The 19823-nt window shown below is 42.9% G+C and overlaps 1 protein-coding gene across 9 annotated transcripts in view; it reads right to left on the reverse strand.

The window, feature by feature from the left end:
- Window positions 1-19823, reverse strand: part of LOC114059785 (ankyrin repeat and KH domain-containing protein 1-like) — a 98275-nt gene that overhangs the window by 38382 nt on the left and 40070 nt on the right. For all 9 annotated transcript variants that reach the window (XM_027888631.1, XM_027888630.1, XM_027888629.1 and 6 more), the window contains exons 8-14: window positions 17878-18115; window positions 17510-17701; window positions 15958-16067; window positions 7824-7911; window positions 7105-7232; window positions 6794-6937; window positions 6089-6191 (exon numbers count right to left, since the gene is read on the reverse strand). In XM_027888631.1, coding sequence (XP_027744432.1) covers window positions 6089-6191; window positions 6794-6937; window positions 7105-7232; window positions 7824-7911; window positions 15958-16067; window positions 17510-17701; window positions 17878-18115 — 1003 coding nt within the window. The remainder of the gene's footprint in view (window positions 1-6088; window positions 6192-6793; window positions 6938-7104; window positions 7233-7823; window positions 7912-15957; window positions 16068-17509; window positions 17702-17877; window positions 18116-19823) is intronic.

The raw sequence follows: 19823 nt of genomic DNA on the forward strand, positions 1-19823 counted from the left end.
TGGGCTGGGCAGAGGAGCCAGAGCTGGGCTCCCAGCAGGCAGCACATCCAGGACACAGTTCTGCCCAGGAACAAGCATGGAGAGATGGGACAGTTTTGGAAAACAGGCGTAAGGACACCAGCAAGTGAAGAGCTGGGCTCTCAAGTTCCAGGAGTGGCATGGAAATTTACTTTAGTCAGCTTCTAATTAGTTAGCAGGGCCACTTTTTGATGGTTCCAGATCACCCTTTCCAGGCCAGAAAATAGTTGCAACCTGTAACTGTGGGGAGACCAGAAGAAGATGAGGGGTAGGAAGAAAGATCTGCTAAACCTGAGATGTCCACCTGGACAGACAGGTCAAACCAGAGGTGGAGAAGACACTGTTGGTAGCTCTGAATATGTAAATATTGGGATAGAATATTACAGTCCTGGGAGTAGCAATTTCCTGGTTTATCCAAATCTCTTCTATAATACAATATCCTGGCAATTACTGTGCCCATTTCAGGACACAATTATGAACAAGACACTTTATACTTTGACTTCTGAAATACATAAGCGCAGCAAGACTTCAGGACCCAATCACGGGCCAGATAATAATCACTTCAACTTGGGTTTAAAATTTATTTTATACCTCTGTCTTTTGGGGAAAGCAGCAACCAACCTACTATAAAATCACACCTGGCAACATTAAGAAGTCAATCTGGCTAAAGCAACTGTTTTGGACACTTTTAAAAGACTTTTTGTTTAGTAGGAGAACAAGTTGTTTAGATTGAAGATCACTGAAATCTACATGTTGCTACACAGATACCACCTGCCACCAGGTCCCAGGGTTACAGGACAAAGAATTGGTCAGAAAACCCAGAGTGGTTCTGGGCATGCCAGGAAAGTCACACAGTAAGGCAAGGACCGCTTCCCAAATTATTTTGTGAACAGAATTCCCATATTCCCACAAGTTCTGGTCCAACCCTGCCCAGCTAAGCTTTAACCACCATTCCTGCAGAGCACGCACATGTCCTCAGCCAAGTTTCTGACCAACAGACATGACTCAGGGTAAGATCTGCTCTGCCCAAACACAGCTTCCCACCCCCTTCTCCCATTTCCACATCCCTCCAGGAAGTGCCAGGTATGTGTTCCCTAAGGCAACCTCCTGTACTGCTCCCATGCAGTGCAGATCATCTCCCACAGGCTCGAGTTGGAACAGCCTGTTGACCCTGATGCCTCTCCAGGCATCATTCCTGGTCTCCTGAGCACCCAGGAAACATGGAGGGAGGACACCACAACCAGGATTTAATGCCTCTGGCTGCAAACAACATTTAAAGGCCCTAAACATTGTGAGCAAGAGTTTGGAAAAATACTCTTCAGTTTTGCAGCCCTCAGGGTGGTTCTCCCAAGCAACTGAACTCTTCCAATTTAAATTAGCTTAGAACAAACACATTCACTCCTTACAGTGTTGCTGCCTACAAACAAGTCTGACACCGTATTTCTTCCTGAGTGGTTATGATTCTCATGGAACTTGCTCTTCTAGCCTTGATTTATAATCCACAGAATGTCACTTCTCCCAAGAAAGAAGTAATTTATATGCCCTTTCAGTTTTATTATATTTTACATTTATTAGATGACATTCTGAGACTTGATGGTTTCCTTAGTTTCTGAAGTTGTTAAATGACAAAAACAATGGATCCAAATCCAAACAGTTAAGGTCCAAAAGATTTTCCCAGCATAAACAAAAAAAATACAGTAAGAAAAAAAGTCAGCTGTGTGATACACATCTGTCCATTCAAATACATCTTTTCTGCTGGAGATCCTGCTACATAAATGTGTGAATCACCATGTCATCTCTGTGCTCTGTTAACAGCATTGCTTGTCCACTGTTCTTGCACTTTGGGTTTTTTCCTCTTTAAAATCTGATTTCACTCAGAAGTTGACAGTTCAATTTGCAGTCAGCAATGAAAATTCACCAGCCTCATTAACAGGAGTAAGATGAACCCAATATTGAATTTTCATGAAAATGCTGTGTTTAACTGTAATTTCGTATCAATCAGAAATTCAGCTCTAAGAACCTGGAGAAACAATCAGTAACTCCACAAACATAGAAATGCAAAGTACAATATTATATAATCTGGCCAATTTGGCAAAAAAAATTAGCCTACTTTTCCCAAGTAAATTCATCTGCTACTTGGTTTTTAATATATACTGAATTCTTTATAAAGAAGAGGACAAATGGTGGAAGACTGAATGCTGAGATGAGTTTGTATGTTCACTATGTTCCTCCTGGAGCCATGGAGCAATTTTGCCAGTCTTTGTCACTCCTGCAGCTGTTTCTATGGAAAACTGCTGGGAACAGTTGCAATGCCATCCAACAGGCAACAGCTCAATGGATAAAACCAAGCCAAACTGAACTCAATTTTCAGCCATTCAAAAATTTGAGTTACTTTCCAATCTCAGTCTTCTTCCCAAGTTTCCTCTGGTGGCTTCATGGTATGTAACTGCAAAATTGCTACGATGTAACTGAATTAGTCAATGGCAAGGGGGTGACTGAAGCTCCAAAGGAGCAGAATCCCACAAACCACCACGGGAAAGATTGTTACACACTTGTGCTCCTGGGGACCTACGCACGTCCTGGTGTTAAATCACCTGCCTGCACTGCTGAGGATTCACAGGGAAGAGCAGTAGAAGTCTTTAAGTCTACAAAGAAAGTATTAGTAAAGTTTGAAAGCACAGACAGGGATATCTCCCTTGGGAACTCATCCCAGACGCCCAAGCCAGCTGCTGACCCAGGCAGGAGATTTCCAGGAGGAAATGGCAAGAGTTGATCAGAAGATGTTGAAGCACATGAAACAACGAGCAGGCAGCTGGACTGTGCAGTTGAGAAGCCTGGAAAAGTCAGAATGGCAAAGCAGGAATACCAGCTTGCCTTCCTAATGCCTTTACCTCAATGAAAACCACATAATTTCTTAGTTTGACTGTTAACCTGGCCTCTATTTCAATTAAATCACACAATGTATCTCTGCCAGGATATGCAACTCAGTATTAGGCACAAAAGTCAGATATTGGGAGTAAAAAAATATTTATTGAATTTGTAGCTGTTGAAGTTACACAGAGATTGTCTTTCTTTTCTTCCTCCACACCATCAGACTGTCAGATTTAGCACAGGGATCCAGGGGATACCTTATATCGAGGGAATAACTTAGAAAGCCTACAGATTCCAAAAGTACTACTTGACTTTAAGGGAACTGTGGCCTCCTTTAAAGGAATCAAAGGCAGATGTGGGAAACTTGCACCTGAATAAGCCTATTTTTGGTCTTGAGGAATTCTCCAAAAACCCTGCACCCCAAATTAAAATACTGCAAGTTACTGCCCACAACAGTGGAAAAGTCTAATGACAGCACGTTGACAGGCTGCAAGAACTCATGTAAGGCCAGTTAGTTAATCTGTAAGCACAATTCCAGAATAACTAGGAACTAAAACAGATGTGGGGAAAAACTTACAAAACCCCTGATATGTCAGTGTCTAAAAATAGACTGCTTTAAATTCTGATGTGCTTAAAAACACCTTACATTAGTCAAAAGCAGGTGCAGGTGGAGCTGCAGCAAAGCCCTCACGGGGTCACACAGGACAGACCCTTGGGCCTGCAGACACAGCACACTTGGGCTTTCTACCCAAAAACCTCTTTGTGCTGAGCTGCTGCACCACAATTCCTGCTGAGCCATCCTGTAAGGGCAGCAGCAGGTACAGCGTGCCAAGGAAGGGATCTCCTGCCTCTCCCCACGGAAGCACAGAGAGCTGAACTGCACTGGGATTTCATTTTACACGGACACAACAGACATGTGATAAACAAAGTGCACTAAAAACACTCCTTCCTAAGCATGGAGGAGTTGAGGTCTGGTCAGTCCCATCAATTGCTTTTTCTTTCACTTTAATTTTTTCTTCCGTTCATTCCAAGGTACCATCTTGGCCTGCAACTTTTATCTAAGCCTCTCTGGATCCATTGTCAGCTCTGAAATGGTTCTTTTTTTTCAGCTGCTAAACACTGATATTAAATCCTTTGCCAAAATAATTATTCAAATGGTAATGAGCCCGTATGCCTTCTTGCTTTACCAAAGAATAATACTATAATTCAAAATTAGACCATCAATTTCTTTTGGAAAACCTCATGTCATATCTGAATTGTAACAACAATGCTTAAATGTGTTCAAGTTTTACATCTGATTTGCCCAGGCCTCTTCATAAAACAAGATGTCACTATTGTATTTCTTGCAAAACTCACACAGGTCCCTAAAAAACAAAACAAATCTTACTGTGCTGAGGCTGAGAAGGTAAAGTGCTGCTCCTCTGACTCCAAGTAGTTCACAATTTATACAAAAAATCAGGGGTTACTTCCAACTGAAGGCAAGCGATGTCTTCCCCAGGATAAATACTTTATCCCAGCATAAAGTATCTGGTTATGCAGGAACTTGACTGCTCCCCCCACCTTGGAAATAATGAACACACCTCAGCTTTGCCTCTTGCCTCCCAAAAAGTTTAGTGATGCAGTCTGGTGAATTGAAGCCACAAATGACAAATGGCAGTTCAGCACAGCACTGACCCTGCCCTGCAGTGAGCACAGGGTGTTTTGCACAAAAATACCATTTCCCCATAAAGACCTGAGATATATGAGAGCTCTGCACACAGTTTTTGGGACTACTGACACGTTTGGGATTGCTGCATCTCCCAGAACGCAGCAGAGAGGAGTTTTGCTGACACGCATGAAGCATGTCCTGAACCACTGCAAACAATGAGGTCTCCCTGTGCCAGTCCCAACACCACAAAAAGCACACCTAAGGATGTGCTGACATTGGCAATAAGGTGTTTGCAACGAGAGCTGTTTCCTAAACTGCAATCAACTGTTTGCTTTCCGTAATTTGATTAAATGGCATGAAAATTTAAGATTTTAGCTTCAGTCTTCTGATTCAGCATCAACTAATCCCTCAGTGACTCCCAAGCACCACAGAACGTGCTCCCAGAACACTCCCACTCTGCAGTGCTAAGAGGTATTGAAGTGGAAGGGCTCACGAGCTGGTGTATAGCTTTTTGCAGGTTTATTTGAGCCAGAAGTTGTATATTCTTTTCATTTGTTTGGTACTCTCATTTTTATGAAATCCAAAATTGCTGCACATCTTAGGAAATGAGACCAAGCGCATCTGAGGGGGTCACACCCATGGCATGGAGAGGGGCACGGCTGCACACTCAGACACCAGCAGGAACACGATGCTTTCCTCTGTTCATCTGTGCCCCTGAAGGGTTTTTCTTTATCTGTTTGTCCTGGAAGTGCTCAGTGCTTCCTCAAACAAAGGAATTAAGCAGATCTAGCTAACAGAGCTTTGGACGCTGTAGTATTTAAGATCCCCATCCAAAACTGTAGATCATTAGGAGCTGCAGTTTGTAACTTTGCACTTGAGAATCTGCTTCTCTTTCTGGGCTGATTGAGCAGATGTGAAGGATTTGTTACAGAATCCACAGCTGGAAACAAACTCCCTGAATGCCATTTAATGACTGCAAGTAGTTTTAATTAGTCAGTTCAACCGTGTTCAAAGCAAACCCCCTGATATTATGATTACTTACAAGAGAACTATTACTAACATACAACAAAAATTCTCCTGTAAGTAGATCTGCATTGGCATTTTACGGTGCCAACATGTTTGCATTGCTACTGTAGAAACAGAAAAAGGTTGATATATCAAGTTCATGGATAACAGCTGTGACTATTCTAGATGACCAGTGTACAATATTCAAAAGTTAACACCACACCTAGAGTTCATTAACTTTTTTTTTTTTTAATCAGTCTGCACTATGGCAGTTACCACAAGCATTTTCTTCCAAAAAAATAGAATAAGCATAATTCTAATAAATTAGAATGAGTATAATAAGATTAGAATAACCAGTGTTACTATGTTGTAGAATGCAAGAAAATAAGCAAAAACTATGCACTATGAAAAATAGTTTGAAGTTACACTTTGTTAGAGGTGTTCAAGAACTGATGGGGGCTACACTAGGCATAAGCTCTAACAAAAATGGTCCCCAGTCTACCAGTTTCCAAACCACATATATTCTCTGAGGGGCTACATACTGACCTTTCACCACTCCCAAGAGAGGTGGGGAGTTCTCTTGAGGGGTTCTGTCAGGCTCCTGGGGAGGTACAACCATAGCGAGCGTGTGCACCGGGACACGGGGAACCTTCAAACAGAGGCACAGACACTCAGCTAAAAACACCTCCTGACGGACCAGAAATTGGAGTGTACAAAGATACAGATCTACAGCACAAACTGGGTGTGCTCAGCCACCTCTTGGTGTGACCTGCCCCGAGTTATTTTATTGGGGATAATAGGGCAAAGTTAACTGTGTGACTCTGCACAAAACCCCAAACTCCTTTAGGCTTTTAATCAACCAACTCCACTAGAAAGCTACCTCTCCCTGCAGAGCTCTGAATTTACACAAAAAATGTCTTTCATATAACAAAATCAGCAACACCATTTGAAGGGTACTGTCACAAAGGCTCAGAACTGTTGAAACAAAATACTGAGCACACACAGACAAGAAAATATTATTCTTCTGAGATTCTGAGTTTGGGACTATCCTTTCCAAGGGGTAGGAAAGGGAACAAAGCTCATGTGTTCTTCAGGTCCCTGCAGGTCACACCAACTCACTCTGTCACTGTCCTGCATGCAGACTTTTAAAAATGCCTTTCACTGTCTATATTTACATCTAAATTAACTACTAAGGAAGTGCCTATTTTCAGCACTGATGGTGCTACTTTAAGGAAACTCCTCATGCCTTACCTGAGACTGATCCTGAGATGGAGGTGTGAGCTGGGACAAGTCTGCTGCAGGAACCGACAGCACATTGTTGGGGTAATCCAGCAGGTAAGAAACCACATTTGTGTGTCCTCCCTTGGCGGCTTCGATGAGCATCGTTGAGCCATCCTGAAGGAAGAGTTTGGAAATAAAAAGCCAGAAGATGAGTTTTGCTCCCTGCTGCAGCAGCATGTAAGATATGTTTCTACGGTTTAAACTTGCAAATTTACTACTCCATTAATTGAGTTCTGTGGTTCTTTCAGTGGCTGTGCAAAGTGAGAGCTGTAGGTGAATACCTTGAGCCGGTGAGTAGGATCTGCCCCGTGAGCCAGGAGGAGCTCAACCACGGCCAGGTGACCTCCAGCACAGGCCAGGGACACCACTGTGTGATCATTGTTGGCTGTAGCCCTGTTCACATTGGCACCTGGAAAGAGATGATCCTGGAATTAGACACGAGGAAATTCTGTCTAGCAGAAAGTTCCAACAAGTACTGTATTCTGTGGAGCAGAGACAAACGTGACTCTTCTACTCTTACTGTTTCCTACACGCTTCTAAAGCAAGGGATTTTGAATAACTGGTTGGCTTCTACACATCCTCCTCCTCCTCACCTTGGGAAGACAAGGCAGCTAGAACAGTAACAGTGGGCTTGGAAGTGGTGAGATAAAGGAAACACAACTTCCAAATGTTCATTCTAAGCACTGAAGAGCATCACTCCCTGGTGCAATGGCTACTGTTTCAGATGCTATTCGCTGTATTTTTTCTGAAGGAGGGAGTGATTTTTTAAAGAAACTATTTTCTGTGTTTCAAATCTCTCTGTTAATCTATACAACAGAGTAGGAGCAGTAACTAGCAAAATATTTTGTAATTCATTCTATCATGAACTACATGAAATTCAAAAAACCCTTAAGGGTTTGACAAATGCCCTTGTACACTTAACCAGAACAATTCTGAACATGGATCGCTTACATGCAGTATTGTAAAGTGGCATTTTAAGTTTTTTAAACTAGTGTTTTACCTTTGCTAATAAGGAATTGCACAGTGCATAAATGACCAGCTCGTGCAGCCTTCATGAGAGGGGTTCTACCACCTTCAGATTCATGCTCCTGAAGAAGAAACAACAGATATATAAATAGGCAAAAATTATATCATTCTTTCAGCTTTTGAGGCATCCTGTGATGGGACCAGAAATATCTGTCTCAGTAGAAGATCTGTAAGTTGGCTGTAATAAATATAAACTGACTGGAGTTGATTTTCATGTTACCTTAAATATTAAATTACACTGTCAAAAAGTGGTATCACAGCAAGAAGCTTCCCTTCTTACACATCCCTTTGTACTTCAGTGTTCAAACACTTCACATAAATGTAACAGTAACTTCTCTCCTCAGAAAGGGAGGAGTATTTGACACTAATATCACCCAGAACCAGCAAGTGTAAAATAACCACAAACTGTTGTGCCACAGTTTGGAGTTGCCCTGAGCTGCCCACCAGACCTGCAAACAACATTTGTAAAACACACTGAAGAGGATCAGTAACAAAAATGAGACAAATCACTGCAGGTCACAAGAAGCCTCTGACTGAGAGGACTGGAGAATAAAGATGACAAAAGGATGATACAAACCAACATAAAAGGAATGAGTGACAAGAACAACTTTCTAAATTAAAAAGTTTCTGAATACTGGAAATATGTGGTTGAATACAACTGTATTAGAGCAGTTACAAACTAGACAATGTGCCTGCTATGTAGACATGATCAATACCATAAAGAATGCTGACTAATGGTATCAACCCTCCCACATAACAAGGAGAGAGAACATGACCTTCCTGGGAACATTTGCATGTGCACTCTATATTCAGTATTATCCCATATCCAATAATATTCGCTCTGATCAATCATACACTAGGACCACAGGGTTTTTAATTAAATATCTGGGAGGCCAAGCTCTAAATTCACTCTTTACTTCGTGGTTGAATGTACATCTGACAGTGAAAGTTAACATTTAGTGCTGACAGTGGATGAAACTGCTACTTACAAATACAGACAAGAAGAGATTTGACAGAACAACTCAACTCCTTCCTGTAGTTTCAGTATTCCTGAAAAATCTGCATATGTCCTTTGACATATGGCTTGCTTTGGTTGCAAGCTGCACTTTAAGTTAGTTTTCTGTTCATGAACTTGAGGAAGAAACCTCTTGGCTGGATGTTCTGCTGGAGACTGGCCCTGTGCACCAGTCCAAGCCCATCCCAGCCCATCTCCTGCTTTGCTCCTGGGCCTTCCTGAGAGCTCCGTGTCATTGCCCACCACTGCTCTAACACATGGCTGAACCCCACATTAGTGCTCTGATTTCTGTGTTTACTCAGTAGTACAATACACAGGCAGACAGAAAACCTGACAGACTGATTACTGAAGCCACTTGCCCTTTTTGTAAATACACAGATTCCCCTCCCAGGGCAATGACTGCTGGCCTGTCAATAAATACCTGCACACTTCTGGACTGCCTGCATGGCAGAGATATTTGCAGGACATGTAACCTAATTATGTGAACATGTGGCCCTGTGATGTGCAAGAATTAGCAGCATGCCCTTGAGCTCTGATGCTTACTCTGGTATTTGGCATAGCTCTTCCTTCCTCAGCCACTGCCAATAGGTCCTAAAAAGCCAGAGGGCTGCTGTGTGCCTGAAGCACAGCAAAGCCCTTGTTCTGCTGGCACATCCCTCCCAAAGGAGCTGTGGATGTAAAGAATTCCTGACCACCACTCTGCTCTGAGCACGACCTGGACACTGCTGACCAAACTCTTTCATACCCAGTTCTAAATCCCCACTGACGCAAAGGTGGCAAGATGCAAAATTTATTTTAGGCCATGTTAGGTGGTGAAAGCCATCCTATACTGCACTCAGATGTAGCAGATAACTAGCAGTAAGGTGCAATTATTTACAATGTTCTGCCTTCCCAACAGACTTCACTGTTGGAAGTCTTAAAACACGGATGGCAGGAAGAGTCCTCATTTAAATGCAACGCAGTGAATCTGCCCGGTTTAACCAACTGTCACTTCCTCAAGCAGGCAGAACTTGATCCTCAGCTACTACACACTTCCAGTCCTCACAGCATCACACACGCCACCAGTCCAGCCAAACCAAACCATTTGGGTGCCCACCTGCTGCAGATCTTCAGAGCTTATGGCACTTTGATGGTATTTTTCACATCGGAAGACAGAAATGCATATTTTATTTTAAGACAAAATTAATTCTCTGACTCCAGCACTCTCTTTAGCCCTAATAACTGCTACCAGACAGCATCAACTCAAGCTTGAAGGGAAGACATCTAAAACACAACAAAATAAGAGGCTGAGCCAGTGCACTGCCTTTGTCCACTCACTTCCTGTCTTTTAGCTGGAATAATCATGAATTTCAAAGATTATATATATTTATACATCTATATACACACACCTATATATCTATCTCTTTTTAGATACCTATGTATCTCTCTTTTTAGCTTCAGTGGACAACCAAATTGAGGGCAGAGAACACAAAAGCTGTCCAAAACCATCCCCCATCACCTTCCCAATAGGCTTCTTTCTTGTATTCACACAAAGTACACGTAAATGTTTATTTTATAGGAACAAAACCCAGCAAACTGTCTCCAAAGACAATTCCCCCAGCTCTCTGCTCTGTAGGATTCACCACAGTACCCCACCTCTTGTCACTGCTCCAACCGTAAGAAATACAGCAGTTAGTACTACCAGGAGAAGGAAGAAAGGAGAACACCTCTGCCAACCTTGGAGAGCCCTTCCCAAACCCCCTGGGGATGTGCTCTCCTGCTGGTGCTGCTGGGATAGAGAGAACATCCAAGAAGAATTTTCTGTGGGTTTGGGTTATAGAAAGGAAGGGGAAAGTGAGAATGTTGCCCAAATGAGGCAGGAGTTAACATGGTCTGCAACTTTTCCACTGGCACTCAAAGAGGAGATGAGATTCCAGTCAGCAACAATTATCCTCCCTCTGGACAAATAAATACTTCTGAGACAAACTGATATTTCCAAGAGCAGAGCAGAAGCAGAGTCATCAGGAGGATCTTATAACAATGATTTGTATTTTTTAATTCTTGATTTTCAGTTCTCTGGGTTTAGCAATTCCAAGATCAGCTACATAAAGGCTTTCCCTACACAGCATTTGCTGACTACAAAAATGAGCTTCACGTGCCCCTGCCACCTATTGTAGAACACTAAGGGCCAAGTCTATAAAGCCCAGGAATCCCCTGAGTTTCCCTGATGGTTCAAGAACCAGTTCAGAGAAACACAAGAGCTCCTCGGATCCCTCACTGTAGTGGCAACACAGCAACCTCCAGAGAGTGGTTTCATTCAAACCCATGAAGCACTGGATGCTCCTGCAGATGTTTAAGTGGTGCCTCATGCACAACTCATAGTGTCACACACATCTAGGACAGCGAGCTCCTAATTTAGGAGCCAGGTTAGTGTGAGGGATGCCATCAGCTGAAGGCCAAGCAATGAGCCCTGCCATGACAGAAACCTGCCTGTAAAAATATTGTATCATAGGAGAAGAATTAAGAGGTAGTTTGATGTGTTTCAGGTTTTTTTGCTGCTAGAGTTACGTGGAAGCCAGGTAGCCAGTTTTAGTCTTTTAAAGAAAGCCACATGTGGAATTTTAACAAGTATTTAAGAGCTTTGGGGAGAGCCTGACAGTGTTAAATGAGAAAAATGCAAAGATGAAGCTATCTTCATAGGTTTTCTCCCATCTATTTCAGCATAAAAGCTCCCAGATATCCTGTAGTAGGAAGGTGAACTCCATCACTGGATCAACTCTCCTGTGCAGCTGAGCCTCATGCACAGCTGCAAGCCCAGATTAGAAAATCCCAATTTAAAGCTCTTTTATGGATGGCCCAGCTGGGAAAATCTGGGATCTCCTCGCTGTCCAAAACAGAACAATCTCTCTTTTGCTTTCACTGAAAAAGATGCAACCACCTCATCAAGAGCAGCGTCACCTTCGTAAGGGAGACCAGAATCTCCTTTCATCCAGATGTGATTCTACCTCAGAAGGGAATAGGAATCCAAACAGGTCCTTTTAGTTTATTGCAAGGTAAACAGCTTAAAATCAGGGTATCACCTCCCATTAAATATCATCAATACTCTTTGTGAGCTTTACAGTCCTTAAGTCAGTTCCTGTGGGAACATACACATACCTTGCATGTCTTACACCTTATACAACCTTTGAGATGAAGGTGACTGCTCGGAAAAACACAAAGAAGAAACAAAAAAGAGAACTCCTTTAGCAAAAACTATCCTCTCACCTTCGAGATTAGACAATCCTTGCTACACAGGTAAATAAATGTATTACTCAAGTGCTGGTTATTTTTTCCTCAAGATATTAAACCGTACGACTGCTTTCAAAAATGTTTTTATCGATTCATATTTCAGAGTCCTCCACCTCCAAAATTTTACTCCTGTTAAACACAAAACCAAAAGTAGGTGTTCTGTCCCCCATAAAGTTTGCAAATAAGTAAAAATTTACACTGGTCCAGCAGCAGGAGCTCAAGCTGAGACCCTGGAAATCCCTAATCCTGAAGGGGATGGAGGAACTAGAATGAAACCACGGCACAGATGGGATCACAGGCTGAAGGCTTCAGCTGTGCCTCAGATTAAGTCATTCATATACTTGGCAAAAGCAAGCTCATCTCAAAATGCATATATTAACAAGGAAAGGTGTGGGCCTGCCAGCTAGTTTTGCTACAGATTTTGACAGGACAACTTTGTAAGGACATGGAAAAGATCCCTAAAAGAAGGGCATGAGAAAAGCACTCAAGAATTGTTAGCAAGCCAGAGTTCAGGAACAAACAGTCACAAGGAGACACAAATTCATCAAAGTAGCACAGTGGATTGAGCAGCTCTCCAGCAGACAGTCACAGATGAGCACTCTGACACTGCTCATTTCTAGTACAACATGTCACTGCAGAGCTTTACAGAAAAATTAACCACAAACTGAAGAAAGTTCATCCCAGCCATCATTTTCTTTGACTTCTGGTTCTTACATTGCTTTGTGAGTCTAAAAGAGCTCTCAAGGTCTTCAGTGGTGCCTGAACTGAATTACATATTTGATATCTAGACCAGAGGATCAGTCCCTGAAAAGCAATAGTTCCATTTTCACTTGCCAGAACATCACCTGCTTTGTGCTGAGAGGCGGTGGGGACGATCCCTTCCAGTTCAGACAAAACTCTGAATCATAAAATGATCATGGAAAGGTTTGGGGTGGACAGAACTTTCAGTTCCCACACCCTGCCATGGGCAGGGACACCTTCCACTAACTATCCCAGGTTGATCCAAACCCTGTCCAACCTGGCCATGGACACTTCCAGGGATGGGGCAGCCACAGCTTCTCTGGGCAGCCCGTGCCAGGGCCTGCCCACCCTCATTACAGAACATGCTCAAACTTTAGCTCAAGGTTCTATTTTAGACTGAGAAACCTCAACGGGGCAGGAGCACCTGCAGGACTCAGCTGAGGAGCGTGAGCTGAGTAACTTCAGTTGAAAACTGGCATCTTCCAACTACACAATACAGGAAACCCCCTGACAGAAACACCTCCTGCCCTTTGCCCATTTGGATAACCCAGCACTCCTAAGAGGCTCCTCTCCACACCTGCAGGCTCAGAGCCAGTACCTCAAATCCCTCTCAGTCCTGACCTCCTCTCAGCTGAAGAGAGATCCCTGAAAAGCCAAGAAAGATCTGAGGTCTTAAAACACATCATATGCCTTTCAAATAGAGAACAAAGGCTCTGAATTGGGAAGAAACGGGAGAGCTGATCATGACAGATCTTGACATCCAGTGTTTACAGTTCCTTTAGCTCAAGAGTATTTGGGAAAGAAAGATCAACTTCCTTTCCTCAATATTGAATCCATGGGTCCTTGCAATCAGGAAACAGCCCTCAGCCCTGTTTCATTTTACTGTTTAAGACTTAACCAGCATTTTCCTCAAAAAGGGTAAAATGTTGCAAGTCTAAACCCCAGGGATAATGAGTTTCCAATGAAACAACAGTGGAAGCAATCCCAGGAAGGACAGAAGTTGCAGGATGAAAAAGGAAAGGAAGAAAAGCAACTGGAGATGTACTTTCAGTTGCTGGGTCTAAAACACCAGCAGGAACACTAAAATTAGCTGGACAAACAAAGACCAACTAGAGGTCTAAACTCAGATCTTCATTTGATTCCCAGCTTCCTGGGACAACTTGGAGGAATCATCTAAACTCATTGAAATGAAAACTGAAACCTAAAGGAATAATCTCCCATGGTACTGCCCAGGCAGCTTCTTCATACCCAGCAGTAAAGTAACACCCTTCAGAACCTTTCCTCACCCCACGAGAAGATAACAAATCTACTCAAAACAGCTCCCAACTTCAAATAAAGAAAACCAACATAAGGGTTTGAATGGAAACTGTTTCAAACCTGAGGCACCTCATGCACCGTTTTACAGGCTTTTTTTCCCCATTTTCTTAAAATCAAAACTCAGTACTGACAGATTTATGTGGCAGGTCTTCCTTTCAAAGCAATTTTCCTGCCTTACTGTGTTTTCCTTGCCTGCTCCACATTTTGATTGGCAGTACAAGAAAATGCAGGGAAATAAAGCTTCACTTCAGGAAGGCCCAAGATCATCCTCAGCAATACTGATCAGAACCAGGTGCTGATGGCCACAAGCACTGCTCACCTTAGTGATGGGAGGGGGAATAATGACAACTCCAAGAATTTGAAGGGATATTTAAGCAGCCACTCTTGCATGTTTGTAAAAATTTATGCATAGCATTTTGGTTTTCTTTTTTCTTTTATTCATTTGAGGCTTTGCTCCCCCCACTGAGACACTCCACGGGTTATACCTTTATATAACCAAGTACTTAAATTATTTTTTTTAAATACCCAAAAAACCCACCAAAACCAATTCTGCCTCTACTAAAGTGGCTGATGCTCAGTACCCATCACTGAATTGAGCAAAGTGTAGCACGTGAGCCAAAAATCCCACAGACACATATCCCTCCCCCCATTAACATGACCTTCCTCTCTGATAAGAACAAATCAAGCAGAACATTGCTGCAGAATAATTAGTAAAGCCTGAAAAAAGTATAAACCAAAGAAGAGTTGAAATATTATTCTAAATTATAGTACTAATTTATTCATATTTGTAAATATAAACTTTAAACACTTCATTAAAGAATGAAATTTAAGTAATTTCATTAGGTGTTTCAGGTTCAACGATAAACTGTTCTGGCATTCTATTTTTTTAAAAAAGAACTAAAAATCCCAAAATATCCAGCCAAAACCCTAACTCCCTACCCAAACAAAATAAACACAGAAGCAGTGAGTGTGTAAGTGGGGGGGGGGGGAGGGGGGGGAAAGAAGGAGAACAGTGGGAGGAAAACAAAAAGGCAACCAAAGGAACAATCTTCCCTGCTTAACCCTTGTTTGACATAAGGCTCCTAAACTCCTCTGGAAGACTAATGTATCGATTGCTTTCCACTGATTAAAAGCCAAATGTTACATCCCTGTAGCTGGTGAAGAGGCAGTTTTGGGTCTCCTGCTACATGATATGAAAAAAGACAATCAAGCAAACAACTTAGATTACATCACAGAAAATAAACACAGGGAAAGCAATGTGCTAAACCCACGAGTTAGAATAAAGAGAGATCAGATTATGCTGCTCATTTTAAAGGCATTGCTTCATTTGGGGTTTTGTGTTGCAGTTTGCAAACTAACAGTGTTCACAGTGACATGGAGAAGCAGTAGTTCCTAATACTAAAACATTTTAAACCCAGAGCAGTGGAGCAGGTAAACTCTAACCCACAGGGGTCTGGGAACAATAAAAAAGCATAATGGCTAAAGGCAACACAGAAGTATATCCTGCTAAACAGTTAAACTTTTGGATGATATTGGCATGAAGATAAATAGCTCTTCACTAATGGATGAAAGATCACCCATAAGAACTTTTATTTTTTAGAGCAAACAGAATATGCAGGCTTCGAGAAAAGCTGCTTTCATGGCTCTTTTCACACCCCTACGTGAATCTTAACTGCTAAAAGTGTCTCCCTGCTCTCTAAGCACCCAGAGCTTGCCATACAGTTTGAAACCAAAGCACTTTCCCCACAAGACACGGCAGAGGCCTTACCAGATCAGCACCAGCCTGAAGCAGCACATCTGCCACATCTGTGTGTCCATTCTCACAGGCGTAGGTCAGAGCTGTGTCTCCCGTCGCTGTGGTGGCATGAACATTTGCTCCTGCAAACACAACAGTGGTTTCTTACTGGACATGCCCTTAGCAAGTGTTTCACAGTAGATATAACACAAAAATCTCTGAGAATAGCCACATCCTGCTGACCAACAGCCTCCACAGTCCAAGGGCACTGTTCTCATGGTAAAAACTGCTCTCGTAGTAAAAATACTCTGAGGAGAGGGGATAAGCCAAGGCTTGGAAAAAGCATGACTGACAATCTAAACACTTAAACCTATATGCTCAATTATTCCTACAGTCCCTCTACAGCAAGAAGGATTTCAGTTGTTACAGCAAATAAAACTGAATCCAGACAGTTGTCTAGACTATCCATTTGACCCGGAGCTGTATGCCAAGGGAAACCAGACAAAATGCATGTCACTGAATTAGTATTAATACAACAAGACTACACACTCCTGCAAAGTTCCCTTCTTCCTTGCTCTTTAAAAAATCACTTGCTTTAAAACCATTTTCTTGAAAAAATTTGTCTAGCTTCGTATACACCAGCTCTGAGAAAACTACAAATGATACATAACACATTATTGTTAAAAAAAGAAATGCCAACGTGATTAGCCAATTCCTTATTTTCAAGGTGTGAGGTATATTTAGAGACTCCCTGATGCCAAAACAAGGCTCCTCAATTAACTTTCTACACTATCAGCAGTGAAGTGCAAGCAGGGAGCGTTCCAAGGGAGCTGGTGACAGGTGGTCACATGCTGGTGTCACTGCACAAAGCGGCGCAGTTGTTACTGTCCCTCGATGAGCAGGGAGCTTTCCTTTCTAGAATTACAAATCCAGATAATTTTATGCTTATTCTTAGGAAAGAGCACACAAATTAATCCCTTTCCACAACAAGATTTCCAAAATACAGGTCCTTTCTTATGTATTTTTTTAAGCAGAACACTTCAGACTTCACCAACTTTAAACTGAGAGGTGGACACTGAAGTACCACTTTGCCTCAACTCCAGCAAGATTGAATTTACTGCTGTGTAATGTAGCAGTAAGACTCAGCATTCACAGAAATTCAGCACGTTCCAGTACCTGTCTTGCACACTACTTCCCAGGGCACAATTCCTAAAGAACTGGTTATTCAGGGCAACTGAATGAGATAGCCAAGCTCAGTCAGAGCTGGAGTAGGATGCAAACCCAAGCACTATCTGTATTAAAATTCTGGCCTAAATGCAGATAGCTGGAAACAACGTTCCTAATGATTGTGGATGCTTTCTAGATGTGGAGCAGCATCCAGTGCTCCAGGAGGCACTTTCCTCCGTTAAAAGTATCAAACAATACTGAGGTGCAACATAGGCTTTCCCCTTCTTGCTAAGGTGTCTGAGAACCTTAGTTCCCTGTTACAACATTACCACTATCAAGCCCAGGTATCTTCTAAATCACACAGAATATCAAGTCTATGACACCTCCGTGAGCTTGATCACTTGCACTCAACACATACCTGCTGCCAGCAAGTATTTCACCAGTTCAAGATGACCTTCTTGAGCAGCTTCCATCAAAGGTGTCGAGCAGCCAAGTTCTATATCAGCTCCTGCCTTAATAAGGAAGTCAGCGACTTCAGAGAAGCCTCCACAGCATGCCAGGGTAAGGGCTGTCTCCTGCGTTTCTTCTGTCTGTGCATTTATATTTGCCCCTGGGAAACAAAACAAAACAAAACATTCCTGACCTGCCCAGACATGGGGTGGGAAGGTGAATGCTCATCCTCCCAAAGTTTGGGGGGCTTTGTTCTGTGGGGAGAGTAGTGAGCAGTGCCATCAGAGCAATCTGATGGCAGAGGATCACCCTGTGTCCTTCCCAACGGGATCTCACCTTGTGCCAGCAGCAAGGCCACCATCTCCTCGTGGCCCTCGCGGGCAGCCTCCATCAGAGGTGTGTAACCTTCATCGTTAACCTCCTCCAGGTTGGCTCCCCGCTCGATCAGAAGAGCTGCCAACTCCACGTGCCCCCCACAGGCAGCCAGAGTGAGTGGGGACTCGAAGGAGTCCGCGGGCATGTTCACCTGGGCACCGCTGTCCAACAGCAAACGCGCCACCTCCACGTGTCCGTCCTGCAAGGCAAAGGGAAACAAACCCGGGGTCAGGCATCATGGTAGATGCTGTAGCTCAAAACACAACCATCCTAGGTCTGAAAATGATCCTAAGAAAGACAGAATCTTTTATTTATGATGGTTCAACTATGACAGTTACTGCAATACTTGGATTTAACTGACACTTAGGTTTCCACATACATCTGAATCAGGTTTAAATGCAGGAGGAAAAAGAGCTAGGTACATGTTGGGGTTTTCTTCTTAACAATTACAGGATAAGATTTTCTTAAATGCCCAGCACAGCCCCTGGGACACAACAGTAATAGAGACAGCAAACAAGCACCATAAATAATAAACCCACTCCATGACTAAACCTCAAAACAAGCAGCAGAAAAAAAGATTTTCTCTGTAGTTGATTCACGGCTATTACAGACAAAAAAAAAAAAAGTTATAAAGCTCAGAATTCCACTAATTCCCAAAATTAAAGAATTTCTTCTGCATTAACAGCAGCACCTTCAAATGAACTACTCGTTCATCATTCTGAACTTTCAGCCAGTAACTCAAACAGGTAACACAGAGCTACAGAAAAGGGGGCAAGAGGGAGATCAAACACGCACCTCCCATCAGTACTTAAGTTCACTATGAATCAGGTCATACATAACACCTGAGATTGACAACAATCAAGGCTGCACATTGAAAACAGGCTGCTGTTGTCAGAGAATCTGGCTAAGAGCCAACAGCCACCTCCTGAAAGGCATTACCCTGAGCGTGGCACTGTCCTGACCCAAACACACCACAGCTCTGAGGTATTTCCAACAGAACTGATGATCAGAGACCAGGCCCCTCGGTGTCCTGTACCTGCCACTTTCATTAGATGGAAAGAGGTGAAGGTTGGGAACAGCCACAACAACTTGGTGGATTTTTTTTCCCTTCTGCAAGGGTGCAAACAAATGATAACAAGGAAGAGATTCCTTGTTATGGAGCTGGGACTTCAAAGGCTTAGTTTCCTCTCTGTGGCTTTTAAAGGTGAACACACAGTCTGCAATGTCAGAACACCTACTCTGAAACACCTAAGAGGTAAAAACACGCAGGCAAACCTCACAGCTCTCTTCCCCAAGCCAGGCCTGCAAGCCAAGCCAGTGCTCTGACTGTTTCAGTAGGAAAGGAGAAAAAAGGGCAACAAAAAACCCAACCTAAGCAGAACAGTGGGCTGATTAAACCTTTAGTCTGTAGTCATGCTGCAATCTCCTTTAGGTGACAGCACACACCCACTGCAACTGTGTCCTTTTGAATTGCTTTTTGGCAGCAGGCTCTGCTACAGGGAAGACTATTCAGGGATACTATTACCAGCTCACTATGGGAAGACTTGGACACAGCTCACGATGTTATAATCTGACCTTGGTCTCTTGCATCATCACCTCACAACTGCACTGGAAGAACACTTGATCCTCCAGCTCTAGAGAGCCCGCAGGAACACTGCAGCCTGTCTTCCAAGGATTACAGGCTCCTGGGAGCAAATTCTGTTCCCCCCTCTTCGCTGTGCTTCCTATGGAAACAAGGTCTTCAAAGAAGTTCCCCAGCTTGAAGAGCAGATAAAAGGTCACCCAAGGTCTGGGCAAAAATGGTTGCAGACATGCTCTGACATAACAGTGCACTCTTTATGAAGATGATGCTCTTGGATTGGGAATTTTTTACTCAATGGGTGCTTTGCAACTGTAAGTTGGCCAAG

This window comes from Empidonax traillii, unplaced genomic scaffold (genome assembly GCF_003031625.1).
Source record: "Empidonax traillii isolate 1590-97213 ecotype Southwest subspecies unplaced genomic scaffold, ASM303162v1 scaffold242:size1152717, whole genome shotgun sequence".
In the NCBI taxonomy this organism is placed as follows: Eukaryota; Metazoa; Chordata; class Aves; order Passeriformes; family Tyrannidae; genus Empidonax; species Empidonax traillii.